The following is a 22,670-nucleotide window of genomic DNA, read 5'->3' as shown; positions in this document are numbered from 1 at the left end:
CTAACCCACTAACTAATTAACCTGTTGTAAGCTAACAATAAAACGTTGAATGCATTGTGCTCCAAAGAACCTAGGGGCCACATGAACGGTATAATTCCTGTTTATACATTTTTTTTATACATTTTGAACTTTAAGTTAGACCACATGTCTTAAAATGGGTGACAAATATTGCCTAGAATTTTCCTACATATCTACACAAGCTACCACTGTGATAAAAACTACAAATTCAAGGGTGAATCCATACATATGTCATATACAAAGACTATAACCATATCTAGACCAGCAAAATATGTTTATTGGAGAAGATATTAATCTTACTATTGAGTCTATTGTCAGGCAGGCAACACAGCAGACAACGCTACTTAAGGAGCAAGGTTTTGCATGAATGAAAGATTGCATTACTTTTACTTTTGATTATAGATTTTTTTTTCTGGAGAAATATAACAACAACGGAGATCACTAATCATCTGCCATAATTTTCCTGCAAGGGGGGATGTCAGAATTCTAGCGGTTTTATTTATGCAGGAAAAACTGTCATATGTGTATGTATATATAAATATTAATATTCAATACATTAGTTCTAAAGAAATAAATAATTATTGTTAAACCCTATATAATAGAATCTATTACTCTGAAAGACATTTAAAAGCTGTAGTCTACCCGTGGAAAATGAGAAGGTAAAACTTTTATAAGATTGTTTTAACTTGTAAGCTAGACAATTGTTTACATGTTCCTTGGCTTGAAGGCCATTACAGCCAGCAAGAAAAGATAAAAATTTCCCAGACAGAGAAAGTCAAAATATGAAAGAGAGATAACACAATAAGGGGTTTTCCCAATTAGTTAAAGATGATTCAATAATGCCACCTGGCGGTTTCATAGTCTTATCAACATTATTAATACTGTTTGTTATTTGTTATGAAAGGCTGACCTCTGCCGGTGGACATTATATTTATTTTATAAAATAGACAAATATATAGAACATGATTTATATTATTAAGATCTAATATGCAATTATTTCTTATATGATTAATTGTTTTAAGAAGAATTATATAATAAGCTTTATATTTAAATAAGTATATTAGAAGCCCTGTATGTTTTAATAAGCCTTAAATTGCTGAAGGCTCTTACAGATCTGTGTACAGTGTTATAGGGTCAATCTGACCTGGAAAAGTACAGAGACATTCCAAAAACTAATTAGCAGAGAACACTTTAGCAGTAATGCGTCATGAATGACATTGTTTAATGTTTTTGGAAGTCCATGTCTGGGTCAAATAAGTCATATCAGCAGACAAGATGGCTGGTGACGTCCATTTTTAATTAACTACGTCACAAATGACCTGATTAGAATGTGTAAACATTGCAAACCTACGTAAATTCCCACAAGATAAGGTAATTAAGAATTTATAAACAATAATATTGTGATTTAGGTATTCAAAACATAGATAGCGTTTGACGCACGAAAGCTTTAGCCAATCAGAGCCTGGGATTCAGGGAAAGTCCAGTTAAGGCAGCCATATTGCCTCCAACCCCTATAAAAGTAGAAGCTGAAAGCTCATACTTTGCAGAAGCCCAACAATCTCCTGAGAAGACACATGAGGCAGAAGCTACCTTCCCACACGTGGTTCTAGATGCTGAAGAGATGGCAGAGAAGGGGTAATATGCTTAATATTCTGGCGATTTACTTTATTAATTTTTCAGCATTAAGTTCTGTTAAGATGTTAGCAAGAAGTATTTTAGAAGCTATTTGTTATGCTATTTCTTTAAGAAGATTACTATAAGTTTTACACAGCTATTATATACACAGCTATTGATACAGATGAGACTATTTTTGATCTTATTCTACATAACACAACTGATAAGATGGAATACTGTTAGAAAGAAACACTAATTGGAACTGTTCATATTTTGTATATATTCTGTATGATAAGCAAATACAATTCTTTATATAAAATCATATACTTAGTGCTCTGATTCATCCCAAGGTATACCGTCAATCTATAATTACTGTTATAGAGGGTTCAGACCCAACTATGCCGGATTTATATGATAGCAACGCTTTAAGGGCTGGTCATTTACTGAGTTAGCAATCATGAAAAAGTCAGGTTTTTGACAGGGTGACTGGCAGAACTTGGCTTCTTCTGCTCAAAGACTTCCTTCACGGACACCTGGCTACTGCTGTGGGCAGAGGAGCAGGAACCGCTCAAGGGCAGAGGCGGTGTGAAGGAGGGTGGCTGTGAAGGTTCAAGGGAGAAAGCGGATGAAGACGATGCACTCGAAGGAGGAAGAGGAGAAGGAGGGTGGCTTGTCTTTTGAGGGGTGCTGCTTTTCCTCAGGTGTTCTTCCCATAGCTGTTTGTGCCTTTTCTCCAGGTGCCTTCGTAATGCACTTGTCCCTACGTGGGTGTTGTTCTTTCCACAGCTCAATTTTTGGAGGCAGAGAGAACAGATGGCTTTGCTCCTATCTGAGGTACACACGTTAAAATATTTCCAAACCGCTGAGCCCCCCTGGGGTGATGGCGCTATGGTGGCATCAACAGATGACCTTGAAGGGCATGTTGGCTGGCTGGCCATAGCTGGCGATACATGGTGCCGGACACTGCCCCCAGCTGCTTCTGAGGACGATCTCCCTCTGCTTCTTTCATGGACTCGTCTCCTCCTACTCCTCTCTGGCTCCCCCTCTGAACTGTCCCCCTGTTTATCTCCTCTATTGGGAACATACGTCCAATCCGTATAATCGTCATCATAATCCTCCTGCCCAGCTTCGCTTCCCTCAGACAACTCCACAACTGCACCAACTTCAGGTGCTTCATCATCCCCCTCCTCACACATTACGTCCATACTATCGCCACCTAACTCAGACGTATGAGGTGGGGTAACTTGCTTAGCGCCTTCATCTTGTTGTAGCATTATTGGCTGTGAATCAGTGATTTCCACACCAAATAACTCCTGTGAAGTGTCAAATGCAGCGGATGTGGTGCTTGTTTTAGCGCTGGTGGCTAGGGGAAATGAGGTGTTCTGTGTTAAATACTCAAGCACGTCCTCACAATTTTGGGAAGTGATGGCACGTGCCTTCTTCTGAGCACTGTACTTTGGGCCAGGTCCGCACGAAATCACAGCAACACCATCTTGCACAGACCTGCCAGTGCCAGGTGGCCTTCCTCTGGGTCTGCCTCTACCTCTTCCTCTACCTGATTTGTCCATTTTGTCTATCTCGGGGGGAAGCTAGGTATATGCAGTGAGGTGGGTTCACTCAACTCAAAGGTAGGTAGATGCAGTGAGGTGGGTTCACTGAACACAAAAGGTAGTTATATGCAGTCAGGTGAGTTCACTCAACCCCAAAGGTCGTTATATGCAGTGAGGTGGGTTCACTCAACCCAAAGGTAATTATATGCAGTGAGGTGGGTTCACTGAACACAAAAGGTAGTTAGATGCAGTCAGGTGAGTTCACTCAACCCAAAGGTAGGTAGATGCAGTGAGGTGGGTTCACTGAACACAAAAGGTAGATATGCAGTGAGGTGAGTTCACTCAACACAAAGGTAGTTATATGCAGTGAGGTGAGTTCACTGAACAATAAAGGTAGTTATATGCAGTGAGGTGAGTTCACTGAACACAAAAAGTAGTTATATGCAGTGAGGTGAGTTCACTTAACACAAAAGGTAGATATGCAGTGAGGTGAGTTCACTGAACACAAAAGGTAGTTATATGCAGAGAGGTGAGTTCACTGAACACACAGGTAGTTATATGCAGTGAGGTGAGTTCACTGAACAATAAAGGTAGTTATATGCAGTGAGGTGAGTTCACTGAACACAAAAGGTAGTTATTATATGCAGTGAGGAGAGTTCACTGAACACAAAAGGTAGTTATATGCAGAGAGGTGAGTTCACTCAACACAAAGGTAGTTATATGCAGTGAGGTGAGTTCACTCAACCCAAAGGTAGTTATATGCAGTGAGGTGAGTTCACTCAACACAAAAGGTAGTTATATGCAGTGAGGTGAGTTCACTCAACACAAAAGTTAGATATGCAGTGAGGTGAGTTCACTCAACACAAAGGTAGTTATATGCAGTGAGGCGAGTTCACTCAACACAAAAGGTAGTTATGTGCAGCGAGGTGGGTTCACTCAACACAAATGTAGGTGTATGCAGTGATGAGGTGGGTTAACTAAACACAAGAGGTACAAGTAGTAGGTAAATGCAGTACTGGGTAGTACAATGTGCAGCTCCCTGTCACACACACAGGTAGTCACTGAATGTGCTGCTGCTGCTGGGCTACTGGCAGTGGGACACACACAGTATGAATTAGCAATGCTGTCTAAGCAACACAAGTGCCACACACACAGGTAGTCACTGGATGTGCTGCTGCTGCTGGGCTGCTGGCAGTGGGACACACACAGTATGAATTAGCAATGCTGTCTAAGCAACACAAGTGTCAGTTTCAAACACAGGAAAAAAAATGATCACACAAGCAAGATTAGCTCTGAAAAGAGCTGTTCTGGGGTGCTATTACAGTAATAAGATTCAGCTAGGAGCAAGCTAAGAAGGCAAGAGCCTGCCTAATCTGTCCCTAGGAGAACAAGTCTGCAACAGCTGTCCCTAGTCTGTCTCTAGCAGGCACACGAGTGAGGCTAATGGCCACCGGAGCCTGCCTTATATAAGGGGGGTGGGGCTCCAGGGCTTAAAGCTGCCTGCTGACTGTGATGCACAGGGTCAAAGTTGACCCTCTTAGAGCATTATGGGGTGAATCAAACTTCCGGGAATGTTCACCTTCGCCGGCCACCACCCGAGGTTCGCCTGGAACCGTTCGCCGGAGAACCGTTCGGCCCACCTCTAGTGATAACATTATCTTTTTTCTACATTCCTTTGTCAGCTACAATTAGTATACAGCCAGCAGCATCCTGAAACTAACTGCAAACTGCACACATTGTAGAAGCAGAGAGTCATGAGAAATGATCACTAGATATAGCGTAATATACAGTATAAATACAGCAGCTATGCAAGAAAATTCAATGGCAGCTTTCATAGCAGATAAACTGTACTTTGGGAACTTGTAATTTGTAAATGGACAATAATACTTGTGCACAAAAGCAAATATGATAACTGTATGGGTAATAAAAAGTAGGAAAACATTTTTATAAAATAGTATTTCAGAGTTTAATACAGCTTTAAAATGCATTATATGCATGTGTATGCATTTGTATAAAATATGTATAAAATGTACATTTATTCCAGAGGACGCATGCGCGGCTCATCCAAGATGGCTGCTTAGGTTCCGAGCTCCGGCCCTTCGCAACTCCAATACCGCTGCCCGAAGCTTCTCTTCCGCCTCTGTAGTGCCGTGCTGAACCGGGTCCTGCACCCCGAACATACAGGCGACCTCATGGCAGCGAAGTCTGGCTCCAAACCCCCCGCTCAATCCGTCACAATGAAGCGTTTCCTCCGCACGCAGTGAAGCCAAGATGGCCCCAGCTCTGCTGAGCAAGCTGATGCAGCTCTCCCCCAGAAGAGGATCAGGAGAATCAAGACAGATGGCAAAACCTAAGAATTAAGAGAATCTCTATGTCTGTAGCACCTTACCAATTAACCTCTCATCTAACGGAATTTTTTAAATCTCTGGCACCAGATATATCTGATGAGCTTTGGCGGATGGATCATGCTCATCGCTCACTAGGTAAGAGACAAACAGCTTTTCAGAGACCTAAAGATGTAATAGTTCGCTTGCACTATTACGAGGAAAAAGAAGCCCTTCTGAAAGCTGCACACAATGCTACTCCACTTTCCTTTAAAGGGGACTAGCTCTCCATTTTTAATGATCTCTCTCTCATTACGCTAGCAAAGCGCAGAGCTCTTAAGCCTGTCACACAACTCCTGCGAGATGCTAAGATTACCTATAGATGGGGCTTTCCTTTTTGTTTAATTGTGAACCGTAATGGATCTGTTTTTACATTATCGGATACAGACGACGCCCCCATGGTTCTGAAGCAAATGAGTCTACGTCTACCTACAACTACCACCAGCCTCCATGCCCAGTCGCCCTCGGCAGTTTTGCCCCCCAGGAAGATACGTCACATCTCTCAATGGACAAAAATACCTGTACACAGCCTTACCTGCTTGTTTGCGTAATATTGGGGAGGATGATTCTGGAGTAGCAATGCTGCAGCAGGATGTGCTCCTTAGCAACCAAGGGGCAGACTGCTGCAACGAGAAAGGGAATAGGAGTGCAGCTAAGGCTAGACAGGTACAGGTGGTAGGGGATTCAATTATTAGGCGCACAGATAGGGTAATCTGTTGAAGAAACCGTGAATGCCGTACAGTCTGTTGTCTCCCGGGTGCTCGGGTTCGGCATGTAGCGGAAATAATTGACAGATTATTGGGTGGGGCTGGGGAAGACCCAGCTGTCATGGTACACATTGGCACCAATGACAAAGTTAGTGGGAGATGGAAGGTCATCAAAAATGATTTTCAGGTACTTGGAGATAAACTTAAAGCAAGGACCTCCAAGGTGGTGTTCTCTGAAATACTGCCAGTGCCGCGTGCTACATCTGAGAGACAGAGGGAGCTTAGGGAGTTAAATAAGTGGCTGAGAAATTGGTGTAGAAAGGAGGAGTTTGGGTTCCTGGAGAACTGGGCAGACTTTGCAGTCGGCTACAGGTTCTACAGTAGGGATGGGCTGCACCTTAATGGGGAGGGTGCAGCTGCATTGGGTGAGAAGATGGCTAAACGGTTGGAGGAGATTTTAAACTAGGGTCTGGGGGGAGGCGGGAGGATAAAGTCTCAATGTGTAGACAAGATAAGGTAAAAAGACAGTGAGAGCCTAACATTATGGGGGGTGGAGAGGGGGGTGGGGACAGTGTAAAGATTAAGGAGGTTAGTAAAACTTCAAGTAGCCCATTTCATGTAAACAAAATTGGTAAATGTGGTGGTAAAAATATAAAGTGCATGGTAACCAATGCTCGGAGCCTTGCAAATAAAATAGACGAACTAGCGTTCATTCTGAATGACAAGGGCTATGACATTGTGGGAATAACCGAGACATGGATGGATGAAAGCCATGACTGGATAGCTAATTTAAAAGGATACAATGTGTTTAGGAGGGATAGAACAGGGAAAAAAGGTGGAGGGGTTTGTCTCTTTGTTAAGAATTCCTTTACAGCTGTCCTCAACGATGAGATGGAGGAAGATTGCGAAGATGTGGAGTCCGTTTGGGTAAATATTGCTATGAAGCTGCAGAACTGCGATTACTACAGCAAATTAAAAAAGCTGCAAGTAAAAATGAGGTCATAGTTATGGGCGACTTCAACTTTCCAGACATTGACTGGGGTATTGAGGCTACCCATTCTGGTAAAAGCAGTAGATTTCTGGCAGCACTACAGGACAATTACTTGACTCAAATGGTAACGGAACCAACTAGGGGGAATGCATTACTGGATCTGATCATTTCTAATAGACCAGATAATGTATCAAATGTGCAGGTTCAAGAACATTTGGGAAATAGTGATCACAACATGATAACGTTTGATCTGATGACTGATAGGCCACGGGGCAGCGGGACCACTAAAACTATGAATTTTAGAAAAGCAAAGTTCTATCAAATTAGGCAGGCACTAAGTTTGGTGAACTGGGATTATGTACTACAAGGGGAGGACACTGAAGGGAAATGGCAAGTTTTTAAACTTATTCTCAATCAATATTGTAGTATGTATATCCCATATAGAAACAAAATGTCTAGGAATAAAAAAAGGCCTCTATGGATGAATAGAAAGGTTAGGGATAAAATGAAGAGGAAAAAGAATGCCTATAAGGTCCTAAAACAGGAGGGGACCGAGGCTGCACTAAGCAATTATAAGGAGTGTGTAATGAATAGCGGAGATGCCGCCGCGCGGTCTGACGGCGGGGCGGCTGTCTCCGCGTTCAGACCGGCAGTTTCCGCACAGCAACATGTGTCTGGTTTGCCTGGGCCTTCTAGTGCACATAGATGGAGAGCTACGCGCGTGCGCGCCAGAAGACAGGACCTTTATGCCAGCAGGAGAGGTATCAGCTGATCAGGACGATCAGCTGATCCCAGCGGAACTCCTGATTGGCTAAGTGACTGGGGGCGGCGCTGCCGAGCGCTGTAGTATATATAGATCTTCATTGTCAGTTGCTGGTTGTCTGCCGTTGCGAATACTTATGTGTGAGCACTCAGACCTCAGTCAGATCCTACAGTGTGTTAGAACCAGTTGGAACTGGGAATTCACACTTAGCCAGATTCCGCTCTTGATGTTTACTTTGTTATCACTGTGTTATACTTTAGATCAGTTCCAGGGTGTTGAGACCAAGGACCTCACACCCAAGCATAGGATTGCTGTGTTATTACTGTGTTATACTTTAGACCAGTTCCAGGGTGTTGAGACCAAGGACCTCACACCCAAGCATAGGATTACTGTGTCATTACTGTGTTATACTTAGACCAGTTCCAGGGTGTTGAGACTAAGGACCTCACACCCAAGCATAGGAGACTGTGTTATTCTTTAGGCTAGTTCCCGGGTGTCGAGACCAAGGACCTCACACCTCAGACTAGGATTGTGTTTGATATCTGTTATGACCTCTGGCTCTGTTGACCTCTCTCTTGCTTTCTGATTCGGTACCTCTGCCTATCTGTCTACCAGTTGCCAACATTGCCTGAACCCGGTTACCGAATCAGCCTTCTTTCTCTGTACCTTATCTGCTCATGTGTTGCCGACCTGGCCTGTCTGTCTGACACTTCTGACTGTAACTCATTCCTCGAGTGATCAGTCTGCCCGTACTACCCGTGACACCAATCCACCAGGTGTCAGTTAGCTGCAAGGACCTTCTGCTCCTCAGAGAGTCCTTCCTGCAGCCCAGCCAGTGCCCTCTACCCCATAGGAGTCCACTGGCTGCAGTACAGTCTGATTTCCAGTCCATCAGGGAATCACTGGCTGCAAGATTATCTCTATCTCCTCCGCTTAAAGAGATAGTCCCTGCACAGTCAGAGGCCACCTGCCCCTCAGGGGGTCACTGGCTGCAGTAGTATCTGTGTCTCTCGCTCCACGGGAGATAGCCTTACAGTTGCACCAAGCACTTACATTTATTAGGTGTCCAGAGGTTAGTCATACTTGTACTATTGGTGATTTTGCAGATCACCCATAATCAGGTATACATCTGTATTGTTGGTGATACTGAAGATCACCAAGAATCAGATACTCTCTGTGTGCTGACACCAATCATTACAGAACGGCAGACCCAAAAAACAAAATGGACGCACTCAACAGCCGTATTGATGGACTAACCACCTCGGTGGAGAATTTCATCAGGGTGTTGGATGGCCAACAGACCCAGATCACCGCTTTGTCTGGGTCCATACACGTCCTCCAAACGGCTGTGAATGCAGTGCGATCTCCTCCTGTTACAGACTTGCGTATGTCTGTACCCGAAAGGTTTTCTGGGAATAGATCTGACTTTCAGAACTTTAGAAATCGAGTATTGTCTTATTTTGAGTTAAGACCTAATTTATCGGGAACTGAGGCACAGAGAATTACTTTTATAAAGACCCTTTTGTCAGGGGACTCACAAACATGGGCATATAGCCTTCAGGCAGGGCATGAGGCTTTGTCATCTGTTGAGGAATTTTTTAAGGCTATGGCCATAATTTATGATGATCCGGACATTTCTTCCACCGCTGAGCGGAAGCTTAAGACTTTGCGTCAGGGTAAAGATCCGGAAGAGGTTTACGCAGCTGAATTCAGGAAGTGGGCTGTGTCAGCTAGGTGGGGGACATTTGCATTGTTAGACTGCTTTTTGTCAGGTTTATCAGATGCAGTTTCTGATTTGATGTTGGGACATCCTGAACCGAAATCTATTGATGAGGCAATCTCTTTAGCAGTACGGGTTGATCACCGTTTACGCTATCAAAAACAAACCCGGGGTAAGAATACTGTAAGATATGTCTCTTACGCCTCTCCTCCACCTGTGTCGCCTCCGCCAGATCCAATGCAAATTGGACATTCAAGATTGACACAGGTGGAAAAGAATCGCAGGAAAACAGAACAGCTCTGTTTGTACTGTGCAGAGGAGGGTCATAAGGTACAGAATTGTCCTAAAAAGTCGGGAAACACAGCCGCCTAGGTGTAGTCAGAGGTAATGCCCTAGGCGCGCAGTCATTACCTCTAAACAGTAATCGTCTGCTCCTTCCCTGCTCTATCACATGGTAGGGTCAGACTGTTCCCACTGAAGCATTTTTAGACTCTGGTCCAGAGTCTTATCGGCAGATAAACTTCCCCCTCACCGTACCTTCGACTCTCCCATCGATTTAAGATCTGGTTGTATGCCTCCAAGGGGTCACCTCTATAATCTGTCTGGGCCTGAGAAAGTGGCATGCAGGAATACATCAAAGAGAACTTGGCAAAGGGTTTCATCCGTCCCTCTCGTTCACCAGCAGTGGCAGGATTCTTCTTTGTAAAAAAAAAAGATGGAGGCCTTTGTCCCTGCATTGATTATCGAGGTTTGAACAAGATTACAGTGAAAAATCGTTATCCATTGCCCTTGATTGACGATTTGTTCACTCAGGTTACCAACGCCAAGATTTTCTCCAAACTAGATTTAAGAGGCGCATACAACCTAGTTCGAATTAGAGATGGTGACGAATGGAAGACGGCCTTCAACACACCCGGCGGGCACTACGAGTATCTGGTGATGCCCTTCGGGTTGTGTAACGCTCCGACCGTCTTCCAGGAGTTGATAAATGAGGTATTCAGGGAGGTGTTGGGGAAGTTTGTCTTAGTATATCTGGACGACATACTGATCTTCTCTTCCAGTCTGTTGGAACATCGAAGACATTTCAAGTTTGTGTTTATAAAATTAAGACAGAATTCACTTTACGCTAAACTGGAAAAATGCCTCTTTGAGGTAACCTCTGTTGCTTTCCTGGGGTACATTATCTCTACGTCTGGCCTCTCTATGGATCCGGGAAAACTCTCTGCTGTTTTGGAGTGGCCTCAGCCTGTGGGATTGAAGGCACTCCAAAGATTTTTGGGCTTTGCCAACTACTACAGGAGATTTATAAAGGGGTACTCCTCAGTGGTCTCACCTCTCACCAGTCTCACCAAGAAGGGAGCTGATACTTACCACTGGTCAGCAGAGGCACATTCTGCTTTCTCTACACTGAAAAAACTGTTCTGTTCTGCACCCATTTTAAGACATGTGGATGTGACCTTCCCCTTTATCGTGGAGGTTGATGCCTCAGAGGTGGGGGTGGGGGCTGTATTGTCTCAGCGTTCTGGTTTGCAGGGCAAACTTCACCCATGCGCTTACTTTTCTCGTAGGTTTTCACCCGCAGAGAAAAACTACTATATTGGCAATCGGGAGCTTTTAGCTATTAAATTAGCTTTTGAAGAATGGCGACATTGGCTAGAAGGTGCAGAGCATACTATCACAGTTTATACAGATCATAAAAACCTGGAGTACATCGAGGGCACCAAGAGACTTAGCCCTCGTCAAGCCCGGTGGTCTTTGTTCTTTTCAAGATTCAGATGTGTTATAACGTATACCCCAGGTAGTAAAAACATCAAAGCTGACGCCTTGTCCAGGTGTTTCGAGCCCGAGACAGTACAGCCCTCAGCCCCTGAGACCATTCTACCTCAGAGGGTAGTCCTGGCAGCTACCGAGACCTGGAAAGATTGGACAGTCACTCTGAGTCCCTACCAACAGGATGTTCCAGAGGAGAAGCCCGAGGGGGTGATGTTTGTACCACTACCTTTTCGTCTGCAACTCTTACATCTGTTTCATTCCCATAAGAATGCAGGTCATCCCGGGGCCACCAGAACTCAGGATTTGCTGGCCAGATGCGCTTGGTGGCCTACATTAGCACCAGATTGTAAGGAGTTTGTGAGAGAATGTGCAGTATGTGCTAGGAGTAAGCCTTCTCGCCAGGCACCTGTGGGTACGTTACAATCTTTACCAGTGCCAAGTGAACCATGGACTCATCTGTCCATGGATTTTGTAGGAGAACTTCCCAGGTCTGAGGGCAAGACAGTCATTTGGGTGGTAGTGGATAGATTCAGTAAGATGGCCCATTTTGTCCCATTAAAAGGACTCCCCTCGGCCCAGGAGTTGGCTGATCTCTTCATCCAGCATATTTTCCGGCTGCATGGCATTCCGGAAAATGTAGTGTGAAATCGGGGAGTCCAATTAGTGTCAAAATTTTTGAGAGCTTTTTTCCATGAGCTGGATATGGACCTTGCTACCACCCACAGACCAATGGCCAGACCGAGAGAGTTAACCAGTCTCTGGAGCAATTTCTCAGATGTTATGTCGCAGATGCTCAGTCCGATTGGGTAAAATTTGTATCATTTGCGGAATTTGCGCACAACAATCTGAAGAGTTCCTCTTCAGGATTTTCCCCATTCCAGGTAGTTTCGGGAAGATCACCCAAGTTTGCCCCGTTACCTGTAGCGTCTACACCTTTCCCAGCCTTGGAGGATTGGCAGAGAGCTTTGAGGGAGATTTGGGGAATGGTTTAGAGGAACTTGGGGAAAGCTTTCCAGACACAGAAGAAACAGGCAGATAAAAGGCGGTCTGTGGAATGGAAGTTTTCTCCTCCCACTCGGCATTTGGCCTTGAAGCAACTGTCACCCAAGCTGGGTCCTAGATTCATAGGACCATTTCCAGTGACCAGAAAGATTAATAATGTCACTTATGCGATTGATCTCCCAGCCAGCATGAGAGGTGTGAGATCATTCCATGTGTCTCTGTTGAAGCCGGCAGTGCACGTGGATTCCTCTCCCTCCCCCCCCCCCCCCCCCCTGTGTTGGTTGATAACCAACCTGAATATGAGATCGAAAAGATTCTGGACTCTCGCTTAGTGCAAAATTCTGTGCAGTATCTGGTCCGCAGGAAGGAATATGGTGTGGAGGAAAGAACTTGGGTGCCAGATTGTCGCATTCATGCGGAAGAATTAAAGAAAGAATTTTATGACTCACATCCTGGGAAGCCGGGTGGGAAGTGTCCGTTGTCCACTCCTCGGGGGGGTGTACTGTAATGAATAGCGGAGATGCCGCCACGCGGTCTGGCGGCGGGGCGGCTGTCTCCGCGTTCAGACCGCCGGTTTCCGCACAGCAACATGTGTCTGGTTTGCCTGGGCCTTCTAGTGCACATAGATGGAGAGCTATGCACGCGCGCGCCAGAAGACAGGACCTTTATGCCAGCAGGAGAGGTATCAGCTGATCAGGACGATCAGCTGATCCCAGCGGAACTCCTTATTGGCTGAGTGACTGGGGGCGGCGCTGCGGAGCGCTGTAGTATATATAGATCTTCCTTGTCAGTTGCTGGTTGTCTGCCGTTGCGAATACTTGCGTGTGAGCACTCAGACCTCAGTCAGATCCTACAGTGTGTTAGAACCAGTTGCAACTGGGAATTCACACTTAGCCAGATTCCGCTCTTGATGTTTACTTTGTTATCACTGTGTTGAGTGTGAGACCAAGGACCTCACACCCAAGTATAGGATTACTGTGTCATTACTGTGTTATACTTAGACCAGTTCCAGGGTGTTGAGACCAAGGACCTCACACCCAAGCATAGGAGACTGTGTTATTCTTTAGACTAGTTCCCGGGTGTCGAGACCAAGGACCTCACACCTCAGACTAGGATTGTGCTTGATATCTGTTATGACCTCTGGCTCTGATGACCTCTCTCTTGCTTTCTGATTCGGTACCTCTGCCTATCTGTCTACCAGTTGCCAACCTTGCCTGAACCCAGTTACCGAATCAGCCTTCTGTCTCTGTACCTTATCACCTTATCTGCTCGTGTGTTGCCGCCCTGGCCTGTCTGACATTTCACTTGGTATTGCTAGTTGATATGACGGCCCTCCCACAATAATTGAGTTGAATTACAATAAACTAGCGGAGAGGACCTAACATCAAAGCCGCACTCTTTTATGTTGCCGGGATGCAGCTTTTGATACATCCTGGCAAGGAATTTGATCAGTAACACAATCATGTTTTAAATTCATTAGCCCGGATCAGTGTTTAATGAATTGGCCCAGGACAGCCCAATGGGTATTTTAATTTGATAATGTACGGTAGTTTTGCCAAACTTTGTCTGTTTTAATATGTTTTGTGTATTTATATTCATTTACTTATATCACCTTTTACTGTATCAATATACGTATATTGCAAAGAGATTTTATTATTATTACCATTTTCACTATATTTTTTATATTTATAGACACACAAACGTGTTTTTTTATATACATGCATATATATTTGCATTAATATGTGCATATGTATTGTCTTGCCCTTTCTGTGGGGCATACAGTGCAGTGGCCAGTGCAGCCATACAAATATCCTCCTCCTTTCCCCTGGCCACACGCGCATATGAATGGAATTTGATCCTAACACCAGCAGCAGCGCTGCTCAAACTGTCTCTACGAGACACAGCACAACATTTCTCTGATGCGGCTTTGATCTCCGCCCGCGGCACACCCCCTCTCCTTCTCCTGTGTTGAGAGGTTTCCATGGCAGTGGAGAAGCTGAGTATTCAGCTCCTGATCACGAGCGCTGCCAGCCACGCCCCCTTCCCTGCCGTCACGGCAGGTCACTTCCTCCATACCAATGATTGAAGGAAGATTACCATGGTAACACCTAGCCCCAGCTCGCAGACACGCAGCCAGCGTGTCCTGAAAGTCACATCTTGATACACTGAAGCTGCAGAGCGGGCTGGAATGTCGCTATCTCTCCTGTCTCTGCCACTTCATAGTTGACACTATCAGGTAAGATATAACAGGGCTATTAGACCATTTGGGAGGTTTAAATTCGGTGGGTCAGATTTAGGTTTATCTAACTCCGCCCCCTACCATTTCACCCTTGTTAACTCCACCCAACCCAAGGAAGTCATTTCCTCAACTCCTGTTATTTAAAGGAGTGCAGTGTGCATGCAGGTACGTTAACTGACGAAGGCGTGGATACGCCGAAACGTGCCTTGACGTTACCTGCACACAGTCTCCCAGTGGAATCACCTGAAGTCCACTTACCATCTGGACCCTTGCTGCTGCTGGCCACTGCAGCCCCAGGTTTTTCTGTGTCCACAAGGGGACGTATTTCTTCTGGGCTATAAGCCACACTCAATGCCTGCTGTTCGCATGTATCTAGTAAGTGCATTTCTGTATTTGCGCAGTTTTTATTGAATTTGAAAGGTATCACACTATGGAGCGCTACTCCTGTTCTGTTTTTTGTCTCTTAGTAATAATAATTCCTAGTCTTGTGTGAAATCCCTTGTTTCCTCCCAGATCAAAGCACACCGGAACTATCTAACGTCTGAGCACTAACACCAGGGCCGGCCCTAGACTTTTTGCCGCCTGAGGCAAATTTAAAAAAAATTATTGCTGCCATAGCCCCCCCCCCCCCCCCCCCCGTGGGGGGCGCCGCTGCCGAGCTGGAGGGGTAGCGGGCAGGGCGGGGGTATTGGGCCTAGCGGCGGGGAGGGGGGTCGGACCACCCCCTCCCTCGCCTGGGTCCCCGTCCTCCGCTCCCCTCCAGCCTTAAATACATCAGAACTAGCGCAACTCGTAAGAGGTAGTGGGCGGGGAGGACTCACCTCTTCCTCGCTCGATCCAGCGTGCGCTCCACTAACGTCCCTTCCTGCAGCGCCGTCCATTTACAATACAGTGGGCGGCGTGCAGGAAGTGACGTCAGTGGAGCGCACGCTGGATCGAGCGAGGAAGAGGTGAGTCCTCCCCGCCCACTGCCTCTTACGAGTTGCGCTAGTTCTGATGTATTTAAGGCTGGAGGGGAGCGGAGGACGGGGACCCAGGCGAGGGAGGGGGGGGTCCGACCCCCCTCCCCGCCGCTAGGCCCAATACCCCCGTCCTGCCTGCTACCCCTCCAGCTGGGCGGCCGGCTCCCCGCACCCTCCGACGGGCGGATGCCGCCCCTAGAAATTTGCCGCCTGAGGCAAAAGTTTCACCCCGCCTCATGAGCGGGCCGGCCCTGACTAACACGAAGTATTCACGACAGCAGACAAATTGCAAGTGAAGCCGAAAGGCTTAAGAAGCGGAGGAGACCCCCAAGGCACGCCCACCAGCCTCGGCCAATCAGGAGCGGCGAGCGTGCCCTCTGACGTCAGCCGACCAGCTGACGCGCCTCCTCCTGGCATAGAGATCCTGCCGGTGAGCGCGTGCATGCGCTAATGTACCCCTGAGCACAGCAGAGACACGCGTCCTTGGCGTACTAGACGCCTGGGACGCGGAAAAATGAGCAGGCAGGGACCCAGCAATGACCGCGGTGGACCCACCGTCCACCGCAGCCGACATGCGACCACTCCCCACACCCGTCCTCGGCGTGCTAGACGCCCGAGGTGCAGGGAGACTGGCAGGCAGCGAACCAGAAGCAGCTGCGGTGGTACTGCTATCCACCGCAGCTGACATGTCACTATTCATTACAGATATCTGATTCTGCGATCAATTTTAATGGCCAAGGAAATGGCCTCCTCTAGTGTATGGGGTTCAGGATGACCGATCATCACCTCAGAAATTCTATCAGGCAGGCCCAATACAAACTGGTCAAGCAAAGCATAATTCTCCCAATTAGAAGCACTAGCCCACCTCCTAAACTCTGCTGCGTTATCTTCAGCAGAAGTACGTCCCTGACGGAGACTGCCCAGTTTACGTACAGCAGTAGCAGCCATATCGGTATCATCATAAATGACTGCCATGGCATCAAAGAAATCCTTGACGGATTTGAAGGCCTCGTGCTGAGGTGGCAAATGATAGGCCCAGGTCTGAGAGTCACCTTGCAAAAGTGTTTTTATTAGAGTAACTCTTTGTAGCTCAGTGCCAGAAGAAATAGGTCTCATCTCAAAATAGGACTGGCAATGATTCCTGAAATTACGGAAATTGTTTCTAAGTCCAGTAAATTTTTCAGGTAATGGCATTTTCAGTTCCACTATCATGTGTATGAGTGGAGCAGGTTGCCCTGGCTGTTGTGGTTTCAATGTGCGCACAGCTTGAGACAAATTGTCAAATTGTTGCTGTTGGTTAGTTACGGTGGCTACATCTACTGGGCACATATATACCTCTGGCTACATCTACTGGGCACATATACATCTGGCTACATCTACTGGGCACATATACCTCTGGCTACATCTACTGGGGACATATACCTCTGGCTACATCTACTGGGCACATATATACCTCTGGCTACATCTTCTGGGCACATATACATCTGGCTACATCTACTGGACACATATAACCCTGGCTACATCTACTGGGGACATATACCTCTGGCTACATCTAATGGGCACATATATACCTCTGGCTACATCTACTGGGCACATATATACCTCTGGCTACATCTACTGGGCACATATACATCTGGCTACATCTACTGGGCACATATACATCTGGCTACATCTACTGGGCACATATACCTCTGGCAACATCTACTGGGCACATATACCTTTGGCTACATATACCTCTGGCTACATCTACTGGGCACATATAGCCCTGGCTACATCTACTGGGCACATATAACCCTGGCTACATCTACTGGGCACATATAACCCTGGCTACATCTACTGGGCACATATAACCCTGGCTACATCTACTGGGCACATATAACCCTGGCTACATCTACTGGGCACATATAACCCTGGCTACATCTACTGGGCACATATAACCCTGGCTACATCTACTGGGCACATATAACCCTGGCTACATCTACTGGGCACATATAACCCTGGCTACATATACTGGGGACATATACCTCTGGCTACATATACTGGGCACATATATCTGCTGGCTACATATACTGAGGACACTGGCTGTTTGCCATTATGTGCATTTACTGGTGAAAAGCTGTCTCTTATTATGTGCATTTACTGGTGAAATGCTGTCTCTTATTATGTGCATTTACTGGTGGAAAGCTGTCTCTTATTATGTGCATTTACTGGTGAAAAGCTGTCTCTTATGTTCATTTACTGGTGAAAAGCTGTCTCTCATTACGTGCATTTACTGGTGAAAAGCTGTCTCTCATTACGTGCATTCACTGGTGAAAAGCTGTCTGTCATTACGTGCATTTACTGGTGAAAGGCGGTCTCTTATGTGCATTTACTGGTGAAAAGCAGTCTGTCATTACGTGCATTTACTGGTGAAACGCTGTCTCTCATTATGTGTATTTACTTGCCATGCCCACTTTAGTCGCCGCAAATTTCCTCGAACATGTTGCCCCCTACCCATTTGACTGCCCCCTCATATGTGCCAGTCTAGAACCGGCCCTGTACCCCTGCCTACATATACTGGGCACATATACCCCTGGCTACCTGTTCTGGGGACATCTCTCCCCCTGGCTTACCTGTTCTGGGGACATCTATACCCCTGGCCACCTATTCTGGGGACACCTATAGACCTGGGGCTACCTATTTTTGGGGAACCACTGCTGTCAGATTAAATGTATTTTGGGGAACTGCTGCCAGATTATGTGTATGTTGGGGGAATCGCTGCTGCCAGATTACATCTATTTTTTGGGAACCGCTGCCATATTATCTGTATTTTGGAAGAACCTCTGCCAGATTACGTGAATTTTTGGTGAAATGCTGTAAGATTACATGTATTTTGGGGGAAGGGGGGGAAACACTATGGCAGAGCTCAAACTTCCCTGGCAGACCTTTCACAGCAATATTAAAAACATGTATATTTGGCCCCACCCATGACCATGCCCACATTCTGTTGCGTGGCCACGCCCATTTTTTCGGCGCGCGCAGGGGGTTTTGTCAGTAAAAAAAATCTTTTGTCAGTAAATTTTTAGGTATTTGTCAGTAAAAAATAACACGAAAGGTTGGCCACACTGTCAGTCAGCTGACACGTTTCCTAAGAGTATAAGAAGCGCGACGCTGACCGCGCGTGCGCCCGCACACCCAGACTCATAGACTGTGCAACACGCGACTGGTCTCCCGCTGGATGCTTGCTGACGTCACGCACGCCGGCTCGGCTGGCTAGCAGCAGCGGCAGAGGTATGCTCCAAATTTCTGACAGTGCCCTATCCAAAACGCTATAGACAAAACATTATATACAGTATATTGTATTTATGTATGGAATACCAAAGTAAATAAAATATATCAGGATACAATAGAACACATAAGCCTGCCCACATAGCTCTAGATATCATCACCATTAAAGTGAAATGTTTCCTCTTCAGCTTGATTATAGATAACCATAATAATAAGCCAGATTCTAAACATTTCTTAGTTCTGATAACCTTCACAGTTTGAAGCCTAACTTCAGGCAATATGTATTTTTCAGAGCTACTCCACAAATTATGGTGGAAGAGGCAAAATATTTAGAAGCACTGTAGCATGAAACAGAATAGAAAGTGTGCCAACTTACCAAAAAGATCAATTCTACTTTTCCAATGCCTTTACGGAGAGAAGATCCCAAATGGTCACCAACACCTGCCAGAAGGATGCCAAAGAGTGGGATGCCAACTAATGCATAGAATATACAGAAAATTCGACCACCTTCTGTCTTCGGGGCATTATTACCAAAACCTAGAAAATATAGAGAAAAGCTTGACTAATATAAATATGGAAGAAAGTGTTTTCTATATTTTATGGGTTGCACAATTGCTTGCCTTCCAGTCCTGGGGTACTGCATTGAATTCTCAACTGAAGCAATGTCTGCTTGGAGTTTGTATATTTTATTTCTAGTTTCAGTTTATTTCAGCCATCTTGATTTCCTATTAAAATACTTGTAGGTTAGTTATGTTTAGGTATGACTGGGCCTTGTACATAGAACCAAGGCCTTTTACAAAGCACTTTTGAAAAGCTAGTGTTATATAAATTGTTCTGTTTTTGCAACAAGCATTACAGAACAACAATCTGTGTTGGTAGTGTCAGGTATTGAGTGATAAGTTTTGACAGATAATGCGTGAATGGTCATTGCAGACAGAGGATGACAGCTAGTGGCAGATAGCAAGTGATGGATAGTGCCAGAAAGTGGGTGACAAATTGTGGCAAATAGTGCATAAAGGCTAGTGGCAGATAGTGGTAATGTGTAATGAGAAGATTTTATTTTGCCAAGTGCGACAGATGTCGCACCCCGAATGGTTTGTGGTACATACTGGCATTGACAATAGTGCAAATTTACAAAACAGTGAATAACAAAATATGGAATAAAGATATATATATATATATATATATATATATATATATATATACATATATATATATATATATATACACACACAGTGATGTGAAAAACTATTTGCCCCCTTCCTGATTTCTTATTCTTTTGCATGTTTGTCACACTTAAATGTTTCTGCTCATCAAAAACCGTTAACTATTAGTCAAAGATAACATAATTGAACACAAAATGCAGTTTTAAATAATGGTTTTTATTATTTCGTGAGAAAAAAACTCCAAATCTACATGGCCCTGTGTGAAAAAGTGATTGCCCCCCTTGTTAAAAAAGTAACTTAACTCAGAATCAGAATCAGAATCACTTTATTTCGCCAAGTGCGACAGGCGCCGCACCCGGAATTATTTGTGGACACATGGCATATTGGCAATGACAAACAGTACGAATAACACTACACATAGTACAATTTATAAAGAGACATTTCAGCATGATTGGCAAGTGACAACAGTGCAAAGTAGCTCTGCGCGTAGTACAATTTATAAGGAAACATTTCAACATATTGGCAAGTGACGACAGTGCAAGTACCCTACACATAGTACGATTTATAGAGGAACATTTAACCAGAGCAAAGACACATCTAGGGGGTTGTCCCCCTATGATGCAATGGTGTATACAGTCTTATGCAAAGATGACCAAAGAATACTGGTTAGTGCACTAGTGCCCCTAGGTGCTGAAGGGGCTTAGGAGATGACATTTGGGAGAGGGTCTGAGTTTAGGAGAGTGATCGCTTGAGGGAAGAAAGTGTTCCTACGCCTGGTAGTTTTGGTGTAGATTGACCTGTAGCGGCGTCCCGAGCGTAGGGGACTGAAGAAGTGATTGCCAGGGTGGGAGGGGTCGAGTGTAATTCTATTTGCCCTGGACCTCATTCTGGATGCATGGAGAAGGTCCAAGGGTGGCAGGGGCGACCCAATGATCTTCGCAGCCACATTGATGACTCTCTGGAGTTTGAGCCTGTCCTTTGCATTTGCCCCCGAGTACCAGACGATGATGGAGGAGCAAAGGACAGATTCAATGGTCGCCGTATAAAAACTGGTCAGTAGTTCCCTGGGCATTCCAAACTTCCTCAGTTGCCTCAGGCAGAACAGTCTCTGCTGGGCCTTCTTTTGGGTTGTAGAGGTATTTTCGTCCCATCTCAAGTTCTCCGTGATGGTGGTGCCCAGGAACCGTGCGCTATGTACCCTGGTGACTTCGGTACCATCTATGATGACCGGGCTGGGCGGTGGGGCGTTCCTTCGGAAGTCCACTATCAGTTCCACCGTTTTTGCTGCATTTAGAACAAGTTTGTTGTCTGAGCACCACCTGAGAATCCGCTTGATCTCGCTGTGGTATTCCAGCTCCGATTTTTCACCCATGAGTCCTACGATGGTGGTATCATCCGCAAACTTGATGACCTTGACGGTGTCCGCAGAGGAGGTGCAGCTGTTTGTGTACAGTGAGAAGAGCATCGGTGACAGCACACACCCTTGCGGGGCGCCTGTGTTTGTGGTTCTCGCACTGGAGGAGCAGTCTCCAAGTCTCACTAGCTGTGTCCTGTTCGTAAGGAAGTCCTTGATCCAGGTGCAAAGGGTTGGGTCAACACCAAGCTGTTCCAGGTCGTCGTGCAGAATATTTGGGCAAATGGTGTTGAACGCGGAACTGAAGTCCAGGAGGAGGATCCTTGCGTAGGTCTTCGGTTTATCCAGGTGTTCAGTGATATGTGCAAGGCAGATGTTAATGGCGTCTTCCACAGACCGATTTGCCCTGTACGCAAATTGTAGAGGATCCAATAGGGTGGCAGTGTGGAGCTTCAGGTAGGAGAGAACTAGTCTCTCGAATGTCTTCATGATGATCGGGGTTAGGGCGACGGGTCTAAAGTTGTTTAGGTCCGTGACTCCTGGCTTCTTGGGGACCGGGATGATGTCAGCTCTTTTGAAACAGGAGGGAACTTTGCCCAGCTCCAGGGATCTGTTAAAGATGGGAGTGAGGACCGGGGCTAACTGGGCCGCACATGTTTTTAGACAGGATGGGGATATGCCGTCTGGGCCTGAGGCCTTCCTGGTGTTTAGCTTCAGGAGGTGCCGTAGTACGTCGGTCTCCTGGACTGTTACCTGTGTTGGGGGAGTATGGCTAACATGTAGAGGAGGGGAGGGGGGTGGATGCTTGGGTGAGGGTGTGGTCGTTTGATCTGCAGAGTGAGTGAGTTGTGCCTCGAACCTGCAATAGAATTTGTTGAGATCCTCAGCTAGTGCGGTGCTCGGACGTATGTGTTGAGAGGGGGGCTTGAAGTTGGTGGCTGCCCTTAGGCCCTTCCAGACTTCCCGGACATTGTTGGACTGGAGGTTGCGACTCAGCTTATCGGAGTAGTCTCTCTTTGCCACCTTCAGCTCTCCTGAGTTCAATTTCTGTAGTCACCCCCAGGCCTGATTACTGCCACACCTGTTTCAATCAAGAAATCACTTAAATAGGAGCTATCTGACACAGAGAAGTAGACCAAAAGCACCTCAAAAGCTAGACA

At 45.9% G+C, this 22,670-nt stretch overlaps 1 protein-coding gene across 9 annotated transcripts in view; it reads right to left on the bottom strand.

Moving 5' to 3' along the window:
• The window catches only part of KCNK4 (potassium two pore domain channel subfamily K member 4), a 716,641-nt gene that overhangs the window by 437,113 nt on the left and 256,858 nt on the right, over positions 1 to 22,670 (bottom strand). For all 9 annotated transcript variants that reach the window (XM_068261285.1, XM_068261282.1, XM_068261287.1 and 6 more), the window contains exon 4: positions 19,367 to 19,527. In XM_068261285.1, coding sequence (XP_068117386.1) covers positions 19,367 to 19,527 — 161 coding nt within the window. The remainder of the gene's footprint in view (positions 1 to 19,366; positions 19,528 to 22,670) is intronic.

Source organism: Hyperolius riggenbachi, chromosome 11 (genome assembly GCF_040937935.1).
Source record: "Hyperolius riggenbachi isolate aHypRig1 chromosome 11, aHypRig1.pri, whole genome shotgun sequence".
Lineage (NCBI taxonomy): Eukaryota > Metazoa > Chordata > Amphibia > Anura > Hyperoliidae > Hyperolius > Hyperolius riggenbachi.
The sequence above is the reverse complement of the archived record's forward strand: the minus strand, read 5'-3'. Positions and strand labels throughout refer to the sequence as shown.